The sequence below is a fragment of the Oryctolagus cuniculus genome, chromosome 11, assembly GCF_051225735.1.
Source record: "Oryctolagus cuniculus isolate XC-2025 breed Fujian yellow rabbit chromosome 11, ASM5122573v1, whole genome shotgun sequence".
Classification (NCBI taxonomy): domain Eukaryota; kingdom Metazoa; phylum Chordata; class Mammalia; order Lagomorpha; family Leporidae; genus Oryctolagus; species Oryctolagus cuniculus.
In genome coordinates, this window is record NC_142877.1 from 11,763,631 (window position 1) to 11,783,206 (window position 19,576).

At 62.2% G+C, this 19,576-nt stretch overlaps 1 protein-coding gene across 1 annotated transcript in view; it reads left to right on the plus strand.

The window, feature by feature from the left end:
• PREX1 (phosphatidylinositol-3,4,5-trisphosphate dependent Rac exchange factor 1) overlaps positions 1 to 19,576 on the plus strand; it is a 161,815-nt gene that overhangs the window by 125,252 nt on the left and 16,987 nt on the right. The window contains exons 11-25 of the mRNA XM_070051408.2: positions 2,350 to 2,450; positions 3,683 to 3,786; positions 3,936 to 3,985; positions 5,483 to 5,558; positions 7,138 to 7,210; positions 11,006 to 11,148; positions 12,580 to 12,672; positions 13,421 to 13,569; positions 14,617 to 14,702; positions 15,747 to 15,883; positions 16,537 to 16,645; positions 17,316 to 17,503; positions 17,710 to 17,871; positions 18,303 to 18,513; positions 18,938 to 19,199. Coding sequence (XP_069907509.2) covers positions 2,350 to 2,450; positions 3,683 to 3,786; positions 3,936 to 3,985; positions 5,483 to 5,558; positions 7,138 to 7,210; positions 11,006 to 11,148; positions 12,580 to 12,672; positions 13,421 to 13,569; positions 14,617 to 14,702; positions 15,747 to 15,883; positions 16,537 to 16,645; positions 17,316 to 17,503; positions 17,710 to 17,871; positions 18,303 to 18,513; positions 18,938 to 19,199 — 1,944 coding nt within the window. The remainder of the gene's footprint in view (positions 1 to 2,349; positions 2,451 to 3,682; positions 3,787 to 3,935; positions 3,986 to 5,482; positions 5,559 to 7,137; positions 7,211 to 11,005; positions 11,149 to 12,579; positions 12,673 to 13,420; positions 13,570 to 14,616; positions 14,703 to 15,746; positions 15,884 to 16,536; positions 16,646 to 17,315; positions 17,504 to 17,709; positions 17,872 to 18,302; positions 18,514 to 18,937; positions 19,200 to 19,576) is intronic.

Genomic DNA, 19,576 nt, shown 5'->3' on the forward strand with positions numbered 1-19,576 from the left:
TGTACTGTGCTCCTGTCTTCCCATGTGGCCGTGTCCCTTGCCCTAGTGGCTGCCGTCCTGAGAGGCAGGGGGCACAGGCTGGGGCTGCACAGCTCCGCCTGGCTGCTGTGCTCTGGTCTGGGCTTGGCGCTGCCTGCCCTGGAGATGAGTTCTGTCTGGTTTTGCACCCTGCATCCCAGCCAACGACTTCTCTGATGATAGAATTGTCCCTGCCGAATCCAGAAGAGCCCCAAGGGAACCCCCTGCCAGATGGACCTTGCAGAGAGGGACACGTGCCTGCCCCATGGCCCAGCAAGCTAGGAACCCTTCTCTGTCCCCGGGAAGGTGGCAAGACCAGACACATGAGTCAGAGTCACTGTCCTTGGCCCGACAGCTGCTATGACACATTTCCTGTCCCCCCAGCCTGGCCACAGGACTGTGGGCTCCTGCCAGAGGTGGCCCTCTGTCCAACAGCTGGTGGGCAGCTGACTGAGGCGTCCCTAGGTTATGCAGAACCTTGCTGGCTTCCTTCAGCTGCAGGCAGCTTTCTCTGTGCCCCTGGGTCTAGGGACATTGAGGATGGGCCCTGGGGTAGGGAGGGGACAGGACCCAGAGCAGCCTTGTCCCATCTGGACCACTGTCGCACAAATAGGTTCCTTTATCCACCCCCCTTGGCTTTCAGGGGGGCCTTGTGACCGCCCCAGCACTCTGCTATCCACACACCAGGCAGAAAGCTAAACATAGCACTCCCCCCACTGGCATGTAATTGAAGGTGGGACAGCTGGTGAGAGACGCAGAGAGTGGCTGGCTGCCGCCCGCGTTCACTGAGGCAGCAGCCCTGGCCCGGCTCCTGGCTCTGCCTTCTCCTGCTGACTTGGATGTGGATGGAGCTCTGTGCCGAGCCCAAGATGCACCCACGAGAGCCAGGACCTGGGGGACCTGGCTGAGCCTCTGCCCCCTGGGCAGTCACACTGGGGTTGGGAAGGCTTCCCGTCTTCCAGAGCACTCCTCCTTGTGGATGGTTTGCTCGTTCCTTCATCCGTCCAGTGAATGAGCCCTATTGTGTGTTAGGCGCTCAGCTGCTGGCTGCTGGAGCCCTGAGTACAACAAAAGCCCCTGTTCAGGGGAGGTTACCTTCTGCTCGGAGGAGGGGATGGCTGATAAACATGTAAACACAGCAGACAGTGCAGAGAAGCCACTGACCAGACGTGGGTGCTGTCGGCGCGAGGGGCTGCCTTGGGCCAGGTGGTCAGGGAAGGCTTCTCTGAGGCCTGAAGGATGAAAAGGAACAGTCACATGAAGAGCCAGGGACAGCACTGCCAGGAAGTGCAAAGGCCCTGCGGCAGGCAGGAGCCTGGTACTTTCAAAGACGGGAAAGAGGGTGGGTATGGCTAAAGCCCGAGTGAGAGGTGTGAGATATGGCAGCAGCCAGGTGGCACAGATCACACAAGGTCCTGTCGTCTTCGCTGGCTGAGTTCGGGCATTTTCCCAAGTTGTGGGGATGCCCATCGAGGACTTTCAGTGGGGAGTGATGTGATTGGATCACTGTTGGCTCTCACCTCCCCACATTCATCTTTCTGGGGTCCCTGTTTGTTTATTGATCCCTTCTATTCACCCACCTACCCAGCCACTGTCCATCCCCTACTCAGCCACCCCAATCATCTGTCCACCCAGCTTCTACCTGTGCCCTCCCCTGCCCCCACCAGTCACTTACCTGTCAAGTCATCCACCCATCCACCCACCTGTGCACCCTCCCATGCACGTGGCTGGCCATCTGTCCCTCTGCCCACCCACCATCCACCCACCCAGTCACCCATGTACTTCCCGGTTCCTCTGTCCAGTCATCCACCCACCTGCCCATCCATCCCTGAGTCACCCCCTCACTTAGCTGGCTGCTCATCCACCCATCCATCCATCCATCCATCTACCCGTCTTCTGTATATTCATCATCCACCTACCTCTAACCCCACCTAACCACCCATCCAGCCTACTCATCCCCTGCCTAGTTATCCATCTAAGCTACCCATCTTTACAGTAATACTCTGTCTCTCCACTGGTATATCCTCCCACTCATCTACCTGCCTGCTTCCTCCCTCCCTCCCTCCCTCCATCCCTCTTCCTCTCTCTCCCTCCCTCTATCCTCCTTCCCACCCCTTCCATCCATCCATCCATCCATCCTCCCCCCACCCCCATCTGTCCTCAGTAGGCATGCCCACTTGTCTGACGTTGGCCCAAAATCTGTGGGCCCTAAGCTTTGCTCTGCTGTTGGGGGTTGCAGGTGTCATTCCTGGGGTGCCTGTGGCCAGGCTGGTTAGGCACTGGCCCTGGGACTGGGGGAGTCCTCTCAGCTGCCCCTTGTGTCCCTGGCAGTGAGTTTGTTGCCTGGCTCCTGGAGATCGGCGAAATCAGCAAGACGGAGGAAGGGGTCAACCTGGGCCAAGCCCTACTGGAGAATGGCATCATCCACCACGGTGAGTGGTGGGCGTGGGGCAGGGGGCGGGCAGGGACAGGGCCTGCTCCAGCCGCTTCCCCACAGGCTGTGCCTGCCCTATTGTGCAGCTGCCTGTTCCCTGGCACAGCCTGGTCCCCGGAGTGTGAACACTGTCAAATTGCTTCCCGTTTGTAAAACCCAGCATTCCCCTAGAGCACCAGTAGGCAGCGTCAGCTCAAAAACTCAAGGGCAGGGCAGTGGGGCCCCTTCCAAAAGGGCTGGAGCCATGTGTTCACATTCAGGAGCTCAGCCCCAGTTTCCTGGGTGCCCACTGCCTGGCAGGTGCAGCAGACCTGGGAGCTGACTTGGTAGCTGTGCTACCAAGTGGGAGATGGGCGGTGTAGGTGCTGGGGAGAGTGCAGAACAGGGCGCCAAAGGGTCAGCGTTGAGTATGGGTGGGGCCAGGCCTCCCCAAGTGGCCAGAACTAGGACCTGAGCAGGGAGAGAGCGAGCCAGGTGGGCATCAGTTCCAGGCAGGGAACAGCCCCCGCGAAGTTCTCAGGCAAGGGCCTGAAGAGGTTTGTTCAGGAGCAGCCGGGAGGCCAGCACGGTTGGCTCCGAGTGAGCGGTCCTGGACCTCGTGGGGGTTTATAGGGCTGGATGCTTTGCCCCGGGGGAGACAAAGCTGTTACTGTGTTTGCAGTGGGAGGCCCTGCCTGGCTTGCTCGTGAGCAGGCTTCCCCTGGGCCCAGGGCGGCAGCAGGGAGCCCCCAGGAGGCTGGTGATCCGGGCGGAAGGGGGCAGTAGCTCTGACCACGTGGGGGTATGCAGGTCAGAGTCCTGATACTTTCGAGGGCAGGGCTTAAGGGTTTGCTGATGGATCCGAAGCACCAAGGGTGGCTTCAGGGATGCTGTGTACAGCGAGTGGGTTCTGTGCACGTGAGCGCATGGTCTCCGACAGCAGCATGCTGGCTCCCCGCCACGTCCTTTGCTGATGTAGATCCAAGGACGGGCTGAGCTGGGTCTCGGGCGTTGCTGGGCCCATCACCCCTGCAGGTACCCCTGCCTCAGGCCGCAGGTGTCAGTGGGGCCCCGGATACAGCAGAAGCAGAGGGCCTGGTTTCCTCATTTGGCAGCGGCTTCAGTCACCCTGTGCCTGCGTGGAGTCTGGCCCAGGGGAGGCTGAGGCGGGAGGCTGAGGCTGGGGGCTGTGGGTCAGGAGAGGCCGAGGGGGTGTGCCTGGCCTCACCCCTGAGCCCTAGCTCTCTCCAGTTTCCGACAAGCACCAGTTCAAGAATGAACAGGTGATGTACCGCTTCCGCTACGACGACGGCACCTACAAGGCACGGAGCGAGCTGGAGGATGTCACATCCAAGGTGGGCAGCCCCTGGTGAGAGGCGCTGTGGCCCCTGCTCCTGTGCCCCTGCCCCTTGCCCCCACCTCCACCTGCCTGGGGGCCCCTTTCCTGGCAGCCTGGACCTGGAGGCCCCCCCTGACCTCCACTCCCCCACCTTGTTCCTTGCAGGGCGTGAGGCTGTATTGCCGCCTTCACAGCCTCTACACCCCGGTGATCAAGTAAGTCTTCTCTCTGGCCACAACTTAACCTCCTTTTCCACCAAATGGGGCTGGCTGTCATGGTTCCTCTCTGGGAGTCCCTGCTATGATGGTGAAAGCTGTGGGCTCCGCAGTCTCTGAATCTGCCTGCCGGGTGCCAGCTTGTGACCTTAGGCAGTTATTTAATCCCCCCGTGTCTCAGGAATGGGGATAATAGTTGGATCTATCCCAGGGCCTTTGCTGACCCCCCCACCCCGCCATGCTCTCTTCCTGCAGGTCCTCATATTTGCTCCCTTAGCTCCTTCTGCTGTCTTCTGATCAGAGGAGACCTCTCTGGCCACCTTTGTAAAAAGTCACTGCCCTGGGACTCTTTCATTTTCTCTAACTTTGGTTTTCTTCTTAAAATTTGTCCCTACTTTTCCTTTATAATCATGTATGTTTGTCTATGTGTTTTCTCCCAACTGAATTGGAAGCCCACTGAAGGGAGGGAGGTGTTGGCTGCCTTGGGCCCAGCACACTCAACAGCCCCTGTCGTCCTGTCTGGCAGCCCCGGTCCCACGTGGCTTTGCCACACTTGAGACTGGGAGTATGACTTGATTCGGCTTCAATGGATGGAAATTTAAATCAAATCTGCAATTGGGGAGCACGTATCTGGCGCAGAAGAGCGCTTGGTGATGTTTGTGGAGTGAATGCTGGAAGGCAGTGACCGGCCTTGGCCTCTGTTTGTGCCTCTGCGTGATGGACGCAAGCAAGGCTCCTGCCTCGTGGGCTCGGATGAGGGTGGCATTTACTGAAGGCACCTGTAAATGCCAGTGATTGGTTGGTGTCTTCATCACGAGGCTTAGAGCTGTGGGTGAGGAGACCGAGGGGTCTCCCGGGTTCTCTGCCCCTGATCCCGCATTCCTGTGACCTCTCAGGGGCTCCTGCTGGCCCTGTGCAAGGTTGGTCCCGGGCACCTGTCTCATCTGCAGACCTCCATCCTGGGCCAGCAGGGGAGTGCGGGGGCCCCAGAGTCCCGAGTCACTTCCTTGCCCCGGGGCCAGCACCGGGGGGCCTCCCCTGTGCTGCCGTCCTCCTGGCCTGCCCGCCCCGCCCCTGGGTGTAGCTGTGTCTTTAGACACCTGAGCGCCACCGACAGATCAGAAAGGGAAGGGAAGGGAAGAGGGATTCCCGTCACTTCTCCCTTAAAGCGGGGCTGCCCAGCCTTGGCACTTGCAGCCCTTGCCACCCCCCATGCCAGTGGCACCCCTGCTCCCGGCCCCCAGGTTATGACAGCCCCAGCCGTCTCCAGACAGAAGAGCAGACCCGCCCCCCTCCCCCATCCTGCTGAGGGCCCTTGGGCTGGAGATCCTAGAACCTCCCTCCTGCCCTTGGCTACGGGAGGAGGGGAGCCAAGTCGGATGTGGGGTCTGGGCTGAGGCTGGGACCCCCTGGCCTCAGCTTCGGGAGCCTGGCATGTCCACCGCCCAGCATGTGCGGCAGGGCGTCAGCCCCTGCTCACGGCGCCCTCCTCCGCAGAGACCGCGACTACCACCTGAAGACCTACAAGTCGGTGCTTCCCGGGAGCAAGCTGGTGGACTGGCTGCTGGCGCAGGTGAGGCCGCCGAGGGCTGCGGCGCGGGGCCGCTGCCACCTCTTCTGCTGCTTTCCCTGTTACTTTCAGCTGGGGCAGAATCCGCCTTTCACTGCCTTTCCCAGGGACCAGGCGTGTGGTCGCCGCCCTCCGCACAGGCTTCCTGGCATCTTCCTGAGCTCGCTTCCCTTAAGCAGCCACGCCCACCCACCCCCACCAACCTGCACCTGCAGCCGGTCCATAGAGCCGCCCGGTCCATAGAGCCGCGGGGCTGGGCTTTGCAGGGCTCACCTGTGCCATGGGCAGTGTCACAGTTTCCTGTTTAGGGGTGAAGGGCATTCTGACACACGTGTCTTAGTATGACTGCGCCGCTCTAAGGAGGAGTCACTCACAAAGAACAGAAATGGGTTTCTAACAGCTCCGGAGGCGGGAGGCCAGGGTCCAGGTGTTGGCCTGCCGGGCATCTGGGAGGGCGGGGCTTGCTGCCGCCTGCTGGGGAGGGTGCCCCCCTTCCCCAGGACATGCCCACGCGGCCCCACATCTGCTACCACCCCCCAGCCCCCGCCCCATGGCCTTGGGTGTAAAGTTTTCCTGTGAATTGCAGAGGGGACAAAACATTTAAACTGTGGCCTCACAAACTCACATTAAATCTGTTCAGCCCCGAGTGCTGGGGCTATGGGTTCACCTGGGAGGGCACTGGAGCTGCCAGTGAACGCGGAGCCCTGGTGTTAGACACAGCCGCAGGGGCTGAGGCTTGTATTATATGAGAGAGAGAGGTCCTGAGGTCGGTGCTCATGGCTGCTGGAGCCTCGCTCCCAGCAGAGACGGAGCACGAGGGGACACTCCCATCCCCTGCTTCACTCCCCAAAGGCCTGCCGCGGCTGAGCTTGTGCTGAGGCTGAGGCTCAGGGCTGGAACCCAGTGCAGGTCTCCCACGTCAGTGGTGGAGACCGTTGACTTGAGCCACACCTGCTGCCTCCCTGGGTGTGCACCAGCAGGAAGCTACAGTCGGGCTGGAGCCAGGCACCACAGTACAGGATAGGATACGGGATAGGGTGCCGGGGTCTCAACCGCTCGGCCAAATACCACTAGGCTCCTCTGAGTCTCTGAAGTTTTTTGTTTTTAATTGACATCTCCTGTATGCAGACAAATCTGTCTGTCTGTCTGCCGTCCCTAGCAGGTTTCCTTGAGGTTACTTTGCAAGGAGCTCTGCAGGAACTCCAGCCATCACATCTTTGTCCCAGGAGGCAAGAGGGAAAAAAAAAAAAAAAAGGCAAAGGGTTTTGCTAGTGTGCCCTACCTGCCAGTGGTTTCTGCTTCTGTCTCATCAGCCTCTAGCTGCAAGCGATGCTGGGAAGAGGCTGAGGTTTCTGTCTCTGGGGAGGGGTCGGGGAGGGCTGTTGGGTGGTGAGCAGTGTCTGCTGTGTGAAGTGTCCGTCTCACCTTCGAGGTGTTCACACGGGCATGGCGAGGTGACTGTCTTCTGGGGTTTCTTCCTCATCACATGCGAGTGAGGGGAGTCTGGCGTAAACTCAAGGACCCCCCGCCCGGTGCGTGGCCACCAGCCCCCTAACCCCGTGCCCCTCTCATTTCTTTGCAGGGAGATTGCCAGACGCGGGAGGAGGCTGTGGCGCTGGGCGTGGGCCTGTGCAACAACGGCTTCATGCACCACGGTAAGCCCCACCCCGCCTGGCCGTGTGCACACCACCTGTAGGGGCCCCTGCGCACCGGCGCAGCCCAGGGAGCAGGACTTGAAGTTGATCCCTGGGCTTCCCAGGCACTGCTTCCCGTGCTGGACATGGCCTCCCAGCCCGGCCCGAGGTTGTAGGCTTGGCCTGGGGACTTCTGATGGCTCAAGTCGGGGGCAGCAGCCAGGCAAAGTGCAAGTGAGAGGGAGACAGCCAGGCGGTCAGGGGTCCCTGTGCTCTGCAGCCTCCCCGTCGTCGGCCCCTGGGGGGGAAACCGTCCAACCCCTGCCAAGGCACCTTTCCTGGTTTCTAGAACATTCCTCAGGGCCTTGCCCTTGTAGCTTCCCTGCTTGCGTTGCTCCACCTTACTCACGCCTCACCTGGTTCAGGCTTTTGGCACTGCTGCCGTCTCCCCAGGGAGGCCTCCCTGCTGCCCTTGGTCGCCCTCCGTTCTAGCTGGGACTTGCTTTTCTTCCTGGAGCTCTTCTCCTGGGAGTCCTGGGGCCCGAGGTCCGGGAGGAGGCCTTGGCCGTGGTCCAGGGCAGGGCAGCGTGGCTGGGACGCAGTGGTGGCTGCGGAACAGGAGGAGTGATCATGATCCTAGAGGCTCTGAGGCCATGTCCCCTCCGCTCTCGGCTGCTCTGTTCTGACTCAGGGCCCAGGAGTCCAGGTTTTGGTTTCTGTGGCCTCTGTCGCAGAGCCCGGCTCTGCCTTGGTAGCACCCGGGGCAGCTGCAGCATTGAGCAGGCACACGGGTGTGGCTGCTTGTCAATAAAGCTTTATTTAGAAAGCCCAGTGGTGAGCCGGAAGTTCTGGGCCCCTGCTGGATACGCTGTCCCCTCAGCAGCACGAGGGTAGGCCATCAGGCCCACCCTGCCTTCTGTAGCCAGCGGCCTCCTCTTGGGCCTCAGTATCCCCAGTGTGCCCGCGGTTCTGTGGGTGGGGTACTGCCTCCCCAGCTGCCGGGCACCCAGGGAGGTGGCAGGCTGGGCCCACTCATCCGCCTCGTCTCACCAGAGTCCCTTCTTCCCAGAAGCCCTTGTGTCTCCACGGACAGAACCTCTCATTTGAGGGAGGGTGTAATTAGGGGTCCGCCCCAGCTGCTATTCCGGGAAGGCTCTGGCCGAGGCGACCCCGAGGCCACAGGGCCCCAGGAGAGAGAAATTGCAGGGTGTGGCCTCGCTCCCAGCTGCCTGCCACGAGCTCAGGAGCTAAAATAGGAAAGGGCCACGTCCCGGGGACAGGGCGGGCGCCGACCGTGGGGTCTGAACCCGGCCTCCCGGGCCCTGTGGTCGGGGCTGCTGCCCTCTCACACCAGGCAGGTACAGGGAAACTGAGGCTGAGTGTGGCATCCCAGAGCCACCCCTCACGCGGGTGCTGCCCCTGTCCTCGCCAGCGGGAAGCGGAGGCAGTAGGGGCTCCTGGCATGATGAAGCCTGGGCGCTGGCCCCGGGCCTGGCTGCAGGGGTCGTGGCTGGGGCCCGACCTGGCATGGCTCGTGGGCATGAGGGAGTCCTCACCGTGTTTGGCCGACCTTCCCCCACGTGCCCGTTCCTGCGCCCACTCCCGAGCCTCCCGACTCGATGCCTGCAGTGGGGTGACGCTGCCACCATGGAGGGGCGGTGATGGTGCAGTGGGGAGAGTTCCGCATGTGCAGCCACTCCCATGTGGCCCCCAGATCGGGGCAGGGCCCTGTGTTCAGGGACGGACGTCTCCCATGTGGCCCCAGATCGGGGCAGGGCCCTGTGTTCAGGGACGGACGTCTCCCATGTGGCCCCCAGATCGGGGCAGGGCCCTGTGTTCAGGGACGGACGTCTCCCATGTGGCCCCCAGATCGGGGCAGGGCCCTGTGTTCAGGGACGGACGTCTCGCGGCTGAGGCAGCCATTTCTCCTGCGGCAGGGGCCCGCTGACCTCGGACAGCTGCCTCTCCCTCCCCGAGCTTCGAGTTCCTCTTTGGGTACTGGCCATGTTCATCCCTGCCCTGTCGTAGCAGAGGGAAGGGGAGGAGCCTGGTGGGGGCACTGCTGCTGCTGCTGCTGCTGCTGGCTCTGTGACTTTGGGCATTTGTTGAGCTCCTCGGGGCCTCCGTCTCCCAATCTGTAAAAGGGGTGCAGCAGACCCTTCCTTGTCCCTGGATTTAACGCGCATAGCACGGATCCACAGCATGCCTGGCATTCGTAAGTGCTCAGGTTGTGAGCCCAGGCACTGGGTCCTGTGTTAGTTGTTCTTGGTTATGTTTTGTCATTTTCCTGGCTTGTAGGGGGTCAGAGGTCAGCATACTGTAAAGAGCCAGGTGGTAAAAGTGGAGGCTTTGTGGCCACCCAGGCTTGGTCACAGTTACTCGACCTGGCCATTGAGTCTTGAAAGCAGTCACAGAAAGTATGTGAGCAGATGCGTGGGGCTCTGTTCCAATAAAACTTTATTTATAAGAGGGACGAGGAGTGGGCAGGTGGGGCCTGCACCAGGATTAGTGTGCTGGTCCCTCTGCCAAGGATCTGACGGGGGCGTTCCTGCTTTCGCTGTGGCTTTCCCTGTCTGTCCATCGCCTCTTCACACTCTGCCCTTCCAGCTGTGCTTCCTGCCTGCGTCCGATTGGTTTGTCAGAGTGTTTGCTTCTTCCAGTATTTCTAAATCTTTATCCCTTGTTGCTCCTCTTATCTTCGAATCCGCCATCTGCCTGCGAGCCTTTAGGAGGGCCTTGTCCGTGACTGGACAGCTTTCCTTTCCTTAGCTTTAGTGTTACTGTTCCTACTTGGGTCTTTAATCCAGTGGGAGCTGATGTATACAGTGTGAGGCAGGGCTTGTACACGGTATGGACAGGGATTGCACATGGTGTGAGCAGGGACTGTGCACCGTGTGAGCAGGGATTGTACACGGTGTGGGCAGGGATTGTACACGGTGTGGGCAGGGATTGTACACGGTGTAGGCAGGGATTATACACAGTGTGGGCAGGGATTGTGCATGGTTGAGCAGGGATTGTACACGGTATAGGCAGGGATTATACACGGTGTGGGCAGGGATTGTGCATGGTTGAGCAGGGATTATACACGGTATAGGCAGGGATTATACACGGTGTGGGCAGGGATTGTGCATGGTTGAGCAGGGATTATACACGGTATAGGCAGGGATTATACACGGTGTGGGCAGGGATTGTGCATGGTTGAGCAGGGATTATACATGGTGTGGGCAGGGGTTGTGCACCGTGTGAGCAGGGATTGCACATGGTGTGAGGCAGGTATTATACATGGTTGAGCAGGGACTGTGCACCGTGTGAGCAGGGATTATACATGGTGTGGGCAGGGACTGTACGCGGTGTGGACAGGGATTATAGACGGTGTGGGCAGGGATTGTGCACCGTGTGGGCAGGGATTGTGCACCGTGTGCGCAGGGATTGACATTATCCCTAATCTCACCCTGAAGTGAATCAATTTTCCTAGCAGTTTTCTATCTGCAGAAAACCCCAGGTGTGCCTTTATGACCCAGCATGTACGGAATTCCCATAACCCCATCGTCCTTGTATGCGGCTCGCGTCTCTTCTGCTGGTCCTTTGCCTGTTTCTGCCCAAGGCTGCCCTGCTGCCTGTAACTGTGGCCCTGCAGGATGGCCCTGCCATGAGTGGGCTAGGTGTGGGGTTTTCAGGCGAGCTCAGCCTGCCAGCCCCGGGAGCGAGTGTCCCGCTGTGCCAGCACTGGCAGCAGCAGTGTATGGGCCAAGCCCCACTGGCCGGGGGCTGCCGCCGGCCCGGGCATGCGTCTAACCTGCCTGCCGTGCTCTGCAGTGCTAGAGAAGAGCGAGTTCAAGGACGAGTCCCAGTACTTCCGCTTCCACGCCGACGAGGAGATGGAGGGAACCAGCAGCAGGAACAAGCAGCTCCGCAACGACTTCCGGCTGCTGGAGAACATTCTGGCCAAGCGCCTGCTGGTAGGAGCAGGCTCAGCCGCTGCACCTCCTTCCTGGGGGCCTGGGGGCGGGGGGGCCTTCAGGCTGCAGCCAGGGAAGGGGGCTCGGCTCTGGGCGTCAAGCCGTCCGCGGGCTTCTCTGCCAGTCTCCTGGAGGGGCTTGGTCTTGCCCGGCTCCCGGCCTTGTCCTCCCCACTGCAGCTGGGTCACGTGACGCGTCCTGCATGCCCTGGGGCTGCTGGTCTCGGAGCCTGGCGCCCTGTCTGTGCCCAGTGCTGTAAAGACCCTTACAGTTGAGGCAAGCGTTTGCCCTGCTCAGAGACTCTGCCACTCTAGCCCACCAGTCCTGTTTCTCTGCCCACTGATGCACGAAGCCTCTGCTTGTGTGTGGCCCCCAGTGAACAGCCCAGGGAGGCACGGAGAGGTCGGGTCCCCTGCACCACCAGGGCTGGAGCTGCGTCTGAGAACGGAGAAGATGGCTCCTTCATTTCTCCCTCTAGGACCTGTCTCTCTAGTTGCTTCTCTGTCACTGTGAATTCAAGCTCTGCCTGTGGCCTGCGAGACCCTTCCTGCCTCTCTAGCATCATCTCCTGGGCTCTCTTTCCCTTCCGCACTGCACCCCGGCCACCCTCATCTCTGTCCTGTCCTCCAGGGCCGTGCAGCCAGCCTCGGGGCCTTCGCACAGGCTGTGCTCACTGCCCGGAGCACCTGGCCCAACTCCGCTTCCCACTTGTCAGGTCTGAGTTCAGATAGCCCCTCCTCTGGCCCCCTGCCATGCCGTGCCCTGACCCCTTAAGCGCTTCACATTGATTCAAGCCACGTGTGCCACGTGTCCCCACCACACGTGGCTCCCTGTGGGCAGGGCCACCTGCCTTGTCGAGCAGGACCTCCAGCCTCCCCCAGAGCACCTGCTGCATGCGGGGGCAGCAGCTCAGTAGATGTTTGTTGAGCGAATGCATGCGTTTCCAGGCCTGTGGACATTTATTGAGTGTCTGCAGTATGCCAGTCTGGGGAAATCAGTGGCGCCTAAGAGAGGAGGCTGTCCCCAGGTGGGAGCAGACGGGGGACACAGGCAGTGAACTGCAGGGGGCACAGCACAGGCCCCGCCTGAGCCTTGTCCGAGGGGACTTGGATAGTTTGAGGCCAAATGGAATCAGAAGGCGACTTGACGTTGGTGTAGACGTGGGTCTGCAGAAAGCTCGGGGAAGAGCGTGTGTTGTAAGGAAACTGTGCTTGGAGTTAAACATTTTTTGTACCCAAATAGACTTAGCTTTTCATTCCGTTTTCCAAGAACTTTCTGGAGTAGGGTATGTTGAGCACCCCAAGGGCCAGGCGTGGCTCATGTTCCGCTCTGTCCAGGGCTGCCCCGGGTCTGGCTGCTCCCCTGAGGCCCCTGCCCCGCAGCCCGCCCCAGGAGCGGGGTGCCATGGGGCTCTCCTGCTGTGTCCCTCAGATCCTGCCCCAGGAGGAGGACTACGGCTTCGACATCGAGGAGAAGAACAAGGCTGTGGTGGTGAAGTCAGTGCAGAAGGGCTCACTGGCCGAGGTGAGGCCCTGGGCCTCATGTGGCGGCTGGGAGGGCACACTCCACGGTGTGCGAGGCTGGCTCCTCCTCTGGCAGTACCCCCATGGGAATGCGAGTCCAGGACCTACCCTCGTGTGCGAGTGTGTGTGTGTGTGTGTGTGTGTGTGTGACTGCCTGCTGGGGAGCTGGCATCCTGGCTGCTCTGCACGGTCCTCCTGTCGCGGCCCGCCTGCGCCCCCTCGTGGACACTGAGGGGAGTCCACGGGAAAGCAGAGGTCTCCTAGTCTCAGTCTTCCCAGCCCTCTGTGATGAGGGCGCAGTGGCGGGAGTGAGACAGGTGCGTTGCTGTCGTGGACGCACAGGTCGGGAGAGGGGGTCTGTGGCAGGCCAAGGATTCAGCCCCAGACCCTCTCTGTGTGACGAGGGGGGCTGTGCCGTCCGGCTCTCAGCTTACCCACTGCAGCCTCACCTTCTTTGTGATGGGGCAAGGGTGGAGCGGTGGCCCGGTCCGCGTGTCCCCCACTGTCTCGGCCAAGCCCTCGCAGGCACGAGTCCCCAGGCCATGGGCAGGCGTGGGCGGTTCCTCCCCAGGACGCTGCTCCCTTGCCTGCCCTTCCGGCGGGCTTCCTTCTGTGGCTGCTTGGTGGGCGCCATGCCAGGTGTGCCGTGCCCATTAACCCCTCACTGCAGAGGGCCTGTGATTGAGGACGCGTGAGGGCTCCTGGGTGAGCAGGCAGGGGGCTGGTAACCCATGTTCCTGTCTCCCAAGATGGCCGGCCTGCAGGCGGGGCGCAAGATCTACTCCATCAACGAGGACCTGGTGTGCCTGCGGCCCTTCTCCGAGGTAGAGGCTGTGCTCAACCAGTCCTTCTGCTGTCGCCGCCCGCTGCGCCTCCTGGTGGCCACCAAGGCCAAAGAGTGAGTGTCCTGGGCTGGGCTCTGGGGGCGGGGCCTGGGCTGCCCTGGTTCCCCGGTGGTGGGGGCTCCCAGCTGGAGGCGCGTGGCCGAAGCCCATCCCATCGTTGCTTTCCACGTTTGACTGGGTACCCGCTTGCCCACTGTGGACCGAGCAGTGATTTAGGCACTGGGTGGATGCATCTGTCCCCACGTCAGAGCTCTCAGGCCTAGTGGGAGATGGAGAGGGACACAGCTGATGCTGGCACTGGGGTTGCGGAGTGGGGCGCAGACATCAGGAGCTGAGAAAGGGGCTGGGGGGGCCGAGGGCTGCTGCTCAGGAAGATGTCACTGAGGACGGGGCTGGGGACCCGGAGGAGGTGGCAAGAAGAGAAAGGAGGCTGCCACGGCTGGAGCTGGGAGCGGGGGCCCAGGCCCTGTGAGACCTCGGGCCTGTGGCCAGCGCCCTGCAGAGGCACTGGAAGGTTCTGACGGGATCCTTGTGGCCGCAGGTGGGGACAGATTGTCAGGGGCAGAGCCAAGTGCAGGGAGAGGTGAGGAGCTGTCAGCTCAGGTAGCACTGCCAGCGAGGGGGCGCTGTGCGGTACGGGCACGTGGGAGGTGCGCTCTGTTTCTAAAACCAGGCGTTCTGTTGTCCCTTCTCCCTCCTATCTAAGGCAAACTAGCAGTGGCAGTGCTGGGCGGTTTGAAGAACAGTTATCTCAGTAGAAGGGTGAGCCACCTTCGGGAGGGCTGTGAGTTTCCAGGAACCCCGGCGTGCCTCAGTGCCTGGCCCAGTAGCTCACTTGTCACCCTTCCCGCCGTGGCTGTGGGGTGACAGGCCGTCTGGCCGCCGGAAGCAGTCAGGAGCAGGTGCAGGAAGGGGCTGTGGTGCCCATGCACATCCTGGGGCCGCACCCCTGTTTCCTTGCACTTTCTCTGTATATCTGGGAGCTGGAGCACCTGCTGCTGCTCCCGTGCACGGGGCTGGGTCCCAGAAAGCTCAGCGCCGTCACCTGGGGCCAGGCTGCTCCTCCTGGCGACCCTTCTGAGCCCCTCTGCCTGCCGCAGGATCATCAAGGTCCCCGACCAGCCAGATGCACTGTGCTTCCAGATCCGTGGGGCCGCCCCGCCCTACGTCTACGCTGTGGGGAGAGGTGAGCGGGGACCTTGTTCTGGGGGGCGGGGCTGTCTGCGGGCCAGAGGCCAGGGCTGCCCAGAGCACCCTGCCAGGCCTTCCATCCTCTGCTCGAGGCCATGCAGATCTGCGGTGCCTGCCTGCGCCACTGGCTCCCAAGCCCATGAGCGTCCAAGGAGCCCTTTGCGCTCAGCTTCGCCTCTGTGGTCACAGCTGCTGACCAAGGGGATAGGTAAAACGGCAGAAGACTCCTGAGAACGGGTGCTATTTAAGGAGTTTATTGTATGTCTGAAAGGCAGCGGCAGGGAGCGAGAGACCTACAGAGAGAGCTCTTCCCCCCACTGGTTCCCTCTGGGTCTCCCGTCTCCCACGTGGGCACAGAGACGCAAGCACCTGGGCCAGCCTCTGCTTCCATAGGCATGTGCTCAGGGAGCCGGCTGGCAAGCCCGAGGGGTCAGTTAAGGACCTTGGGAAGGCTGTCAGGCGGGTGTAGCAGAGCCAGGGTTTGAAACCTGGCCTCCAGAATCCAGAGCCTGTACTGTCTCTCTGCCCCTTCCCGTCCCTGTCCTCCCGTGGCCACACCAAGCCTGCCGTCACTTGCTATTCCCTGACCGTTGACACCACCCCGAAACCCTGGGCTCCGACAGCTGGGGCCTGGGAGTCGTGGCAGAGCTGAGCAGAGTGTGCACCTGGCGTCTGGTCGCCCTGGGCTGCATCCTGGCTTCTCCTGGCTGTGTGATGTTGAGGGGTCGCCATGCCTCTCTGGGCCCCTCTCTCTATGCTGAATGGAGCCAGCCCTGGACCACTGTCCGAAGGAGGTTGCTGGACTTGACGGGCTATGAGGCTCTAGAACTTTCCTTGCTGCTTGTCCTTGGCAAGCTGCTACTTCTCTGCGCCTGGCAGTCTTGTCTCTAAAGCGGGGGTGCCAGCCCCTGTTCTGCTGCACACGGCGGGTCAGAGGGTGGCTTCAGGGCAGGAAGGAAGGAGCGGGCGCGATTGGGCTGGCCCGGGCGTGGGGCTGGTGAGCGGCCTGACCTCCAGCACCCTGTCCTCCCCCGACCAGGCTCAGAGGCGGCGGCCGCGGGGCTGTGCGCCGGCCAGTGCGTGCTGAAGGTGGATGGCGGCAGCGTGGCGAGCGCCGGCGCCCCCGCCGTGCTGGAGCACTTCCAGGCCTTCCGCAGCCGGCGCCACGAGGCCCTGGTAAGCCCCGGGGAGCCCTGCCAGATGGGTCTGGAAACTGCCCCCTCCTCATCCTCCAAGGGGAGGCCTTGAGGCGGCAGGGGCTGTGGGCGGGTGGCCTGCATGCCCAGGGGAGGGGCCAGGCCGTGGTAGCTCGTGGCCTCAGTGTTCACAGCTGGGAAATGGGAGCAGCGAGCCCCTCTGGCATTACCGCACGGGTGTGTGGGGCAGGTGGCGGCGTGGTGGCAGGAGCCGGTGTGGCTGGCCAGGGCCCAGGGTCCGTCAGCTCCCTCGCTAGCCCTTGGGCAGTGCTCGCTGAGCTCAGTCTCCTCCTCAGCCGAATAGGCGTGCCAGTCCCCGTTCTGCCCATGGAGGTGCATCTGGGGGGCAGGAAGGCTGCAGTGGAGTCTTCGGCTGTGTTCACAGACACCATGTCCATCATGAGGGACCCTCCGCCGGCCTCTTGGTGGAGCACAGACTCCACGGGGTGGGCTGATTGCGACTGCAGGTCCCTGGGGAAGGCTCCAGAGTGCAATCTTGGAGGCCTCCCCAAAGGTGGCATCGCTGCCAGGCCAGACGCCTGGGCTTTGGAACTCCAGAGTAGCTTGTATCTCAGCCCTGTCCTTTGCTGCCTGGGGCCTTGGGACTGTCCCGGTCACTGTTGCTTCCTCCAGGGCCTGTACCAGTGGATCTACCATACCCACGAGGATGCCCAGGAGGCCCGAGCCAGCCCCGAGGCCCCCAGCGAGGATCCCAGGGGCGAGGAAGACCAGCCTGCCTCAGGTAACGAGAAGGCAGGAGGTGACGGGAGCCTCTGGGGGCACAGGCACTCCCAGGGACTGCCTTCCTCTCGCCCGCGTCAGCCTTGCCAGGCCAGTGGGTCCACATCGGTGCTGTTGTGTCTGCAGCTCTGTCATTGCCTCACTGTGTGGCCTCTCGGGCCCCTAGGGCTGCAGGACCCAGACCAGGTTACATTAAAATGTGCTCAGCAGACTCAAATCCTGAGTGGGGTTGCGCAAGGTTCAGGTCTGGCTCGATCCAGTGCCTCACACGGTAGCAAGTGGACTCTGTTCCATTTCTCAGCGCTGTGTGCTGGCTTCCCTCTTACGTGGGGTTTTTCCCCCATACGGTGGCTCTGGCAGCTTGGAACCCAAAGATAAAGGGCGGATCTCTGTGCCTTTCAAACAAAGAAGCAAACTCCCTTTCTTGGTAGACACCAGAAGTCTCAGAGCTGACTCTCATTGGCCCAGCGTGGGTCACATGCTCATTCCTGAGCCAATCCCTGTGAAGGGCATGTGGAGACACCTCGGGAGGGGCGTGGGTGGGTGGGATCTCTCCTGAGCCATGGGGACTGGGAAGGGGCGCAAGGGTGGGGCCTGGAGGGACTGGGGCTGGCGGGGGGCAGGCAGCCAGCCGGGCCCTCCTCAGTGTGGCCTGCCCCTTTGGCTGGCAGCCTGCCTTCTGCTGTCCCTGGGCCCCCAGCTGAGCCTGCGTGAGGACAGCCCCGTGGTCAGCCTGACGGTGGACAACATGCACCTGGAGCACGGTGTGCTGTACGAATACGTGAGCACAGCGGGCATCAAGTGCCACGTGCTGGAGCGCGTCGTGGAGCCCCGTGGCTGCTTCAGCCTTGCGGCCAAGGTCAGCCCACCCCAGCCGCCCTGGGGGTGGGGTTCTGGTCCCTGACCCACCCACCCCTCGGGGCCTATGGCTCGCAGGAGAGTAACCTGTCCCTTGAGCACAAGTCCACGCGTCTGCACTATGTGCCGGGAACGTGCCGCCCTCCTGGGGCAGCACCTGTGGGCCCCTGGCACGTGGCGGGCGCTCAGCCACCGTCCTGTCTGCAGGTGCTGGAGGCCTTTGCGGCCGACGACAGCGTCTTTGTGCAGAACTGCGGGCGGCTCATGGCCCTGGGCAGTGCCATGGTGACCATGCCGCACTACGAGTTCCGGCACATCTGTGACACCAAGCTGGAGAGCATCAGCCAGAGGGTGGCCTGCTACCGGGAGGTACCGGCTCCCCTCCCCGCAGGGCCTCTGCCGCCGGCGCCCCGCCGCGGCGGCTCAGCCTGAGTAAGCAGGAGCGGTTCCAGGGTCTGTGTCCTTGCGGCGTGCCCCAGTGTCGCGAGAACGTGACTGCTGCCCGTTTCTGACTCGGGTTCCCTCCGTGTCGCCATCCCTGTCAGTGGCAGGCAGGGCCTCTGCAGCTCTGGCCGGAACCAGCTGCGGCTCTCACAGCCTTGGCATGCGGGCCCCTGTGGGGGTGGGGGGCGTGGAGAGAGAGGCTGTGGAGGAGAGCTCAGGCGTGGCCCAGAGGGAGATGTGAGACCTCCAGGGGGGCCCAGGGGCCTGGCCGGGAGTCCCCGGTTCCCTTCCGAGCCGGGGGCACTCTGGTTCTGGAGTCTCCCGGCTGCTGGCCCCAACTCTCCCACCTTTTGCAGTTCGCAGCTCAGCTGAGGAGCAGGGTCAGCCCAGCCTTCAAACAGGCGCCCCTGGAACCCCACCCACTGTGTGGCCTGGACTTCTGCCCCACCAACTGTCACATCAACCTCATGGACGTGTCCTACCCCAAGAGCACGCCCTGCATCGGCCGGTCCTTCAGCATCCGCTTCGGGCGCAAGCCCTCCCTCATTGGTCTCGACCCAGAACAAGGTACCTGGTGTGCGCGTGTGCACGTGTGGGTATATGTGTGCACGCGTGTGTGTGACAGAGAGGAGTGGTGGTCGGGTCTCTGTTTTAGTGCACAGGGCAGTGCCTGAAACAGAAAGCTGCGTGGAGGTCAGCAGTGCAGGCCCTGCCCATCTCTGGAAGGGGCTTCTAACTTCGTGATACCTCACGGCAGAGCATGGCTGCTGGAGCAGTAGCCATTATGCCTGCATTCCAGGAAGAAAAAGACCATGGCGGTTTACAGCATCTTAGCACCAAGCCCAGACTTGGGGTTTGAAGTTGCCTAGTGCAATAGGAGCACTCCAGGGACAAGGCCTCCTCGTTCACTGGCATCTGGCCTTGGTTTGGGTTCCTGGGCCAACGTGCCCCCTGTGGGGCTGTTTCTGAGCACATGCCCCGCCCCCTGTAGGTCACCTGAACCCCATGTCCTACACCCAGCACTGCATCACCACCATGGCTGCCCCGTCCTGGAAGTGCCTGCCTCCTGCGGACAGGGACTCCGAAGGCCAGGGTCTCGGTGACCCCAGCGGGGCCCCTGGCCAGGAAGACCGGGGCCTGAGCTTCCTGCTCAGGCAGGAGGACCGGGAGACCCAGGACGCCTACCTGCAGCTCTTCACCCGGCTGGGCGTGGCCCTGAAGGAGATGAAGCAGTATGTCACCCAGATCGACAGGTGAGCCGGGCCCGGGCGTGCCCAGGGAATCCTGAGGAGGAAGGGGTGTAGGTGGGAGCGGCCCAGGCCGGAGACTGGCGCTCCCAGGGCCTTGGTCACTGTAACCGGCAGAGGCAGATGGCTGGGCCCCGTGTCCCTCTTGGCGGGATGTGACACACGTGGCACTGCCCACCGGTGCTCCGTCTATGCCCTGGGGTCTCACCACACCAGCCTGCCGTGGAGGATAAAGGCCACTTCCATGGCAGCGTGGGGACGTGGTGGGCCAGTGAGTGAGGGGAGCCGGAGGCCTGTCGCAGAGCAGAGAGTGGAGGGACCAAGGTGGGGACCACTGCCGAGTCCAGGCTGGGAGATGTGGCGCTGGGGCACTGCAGGAGCAG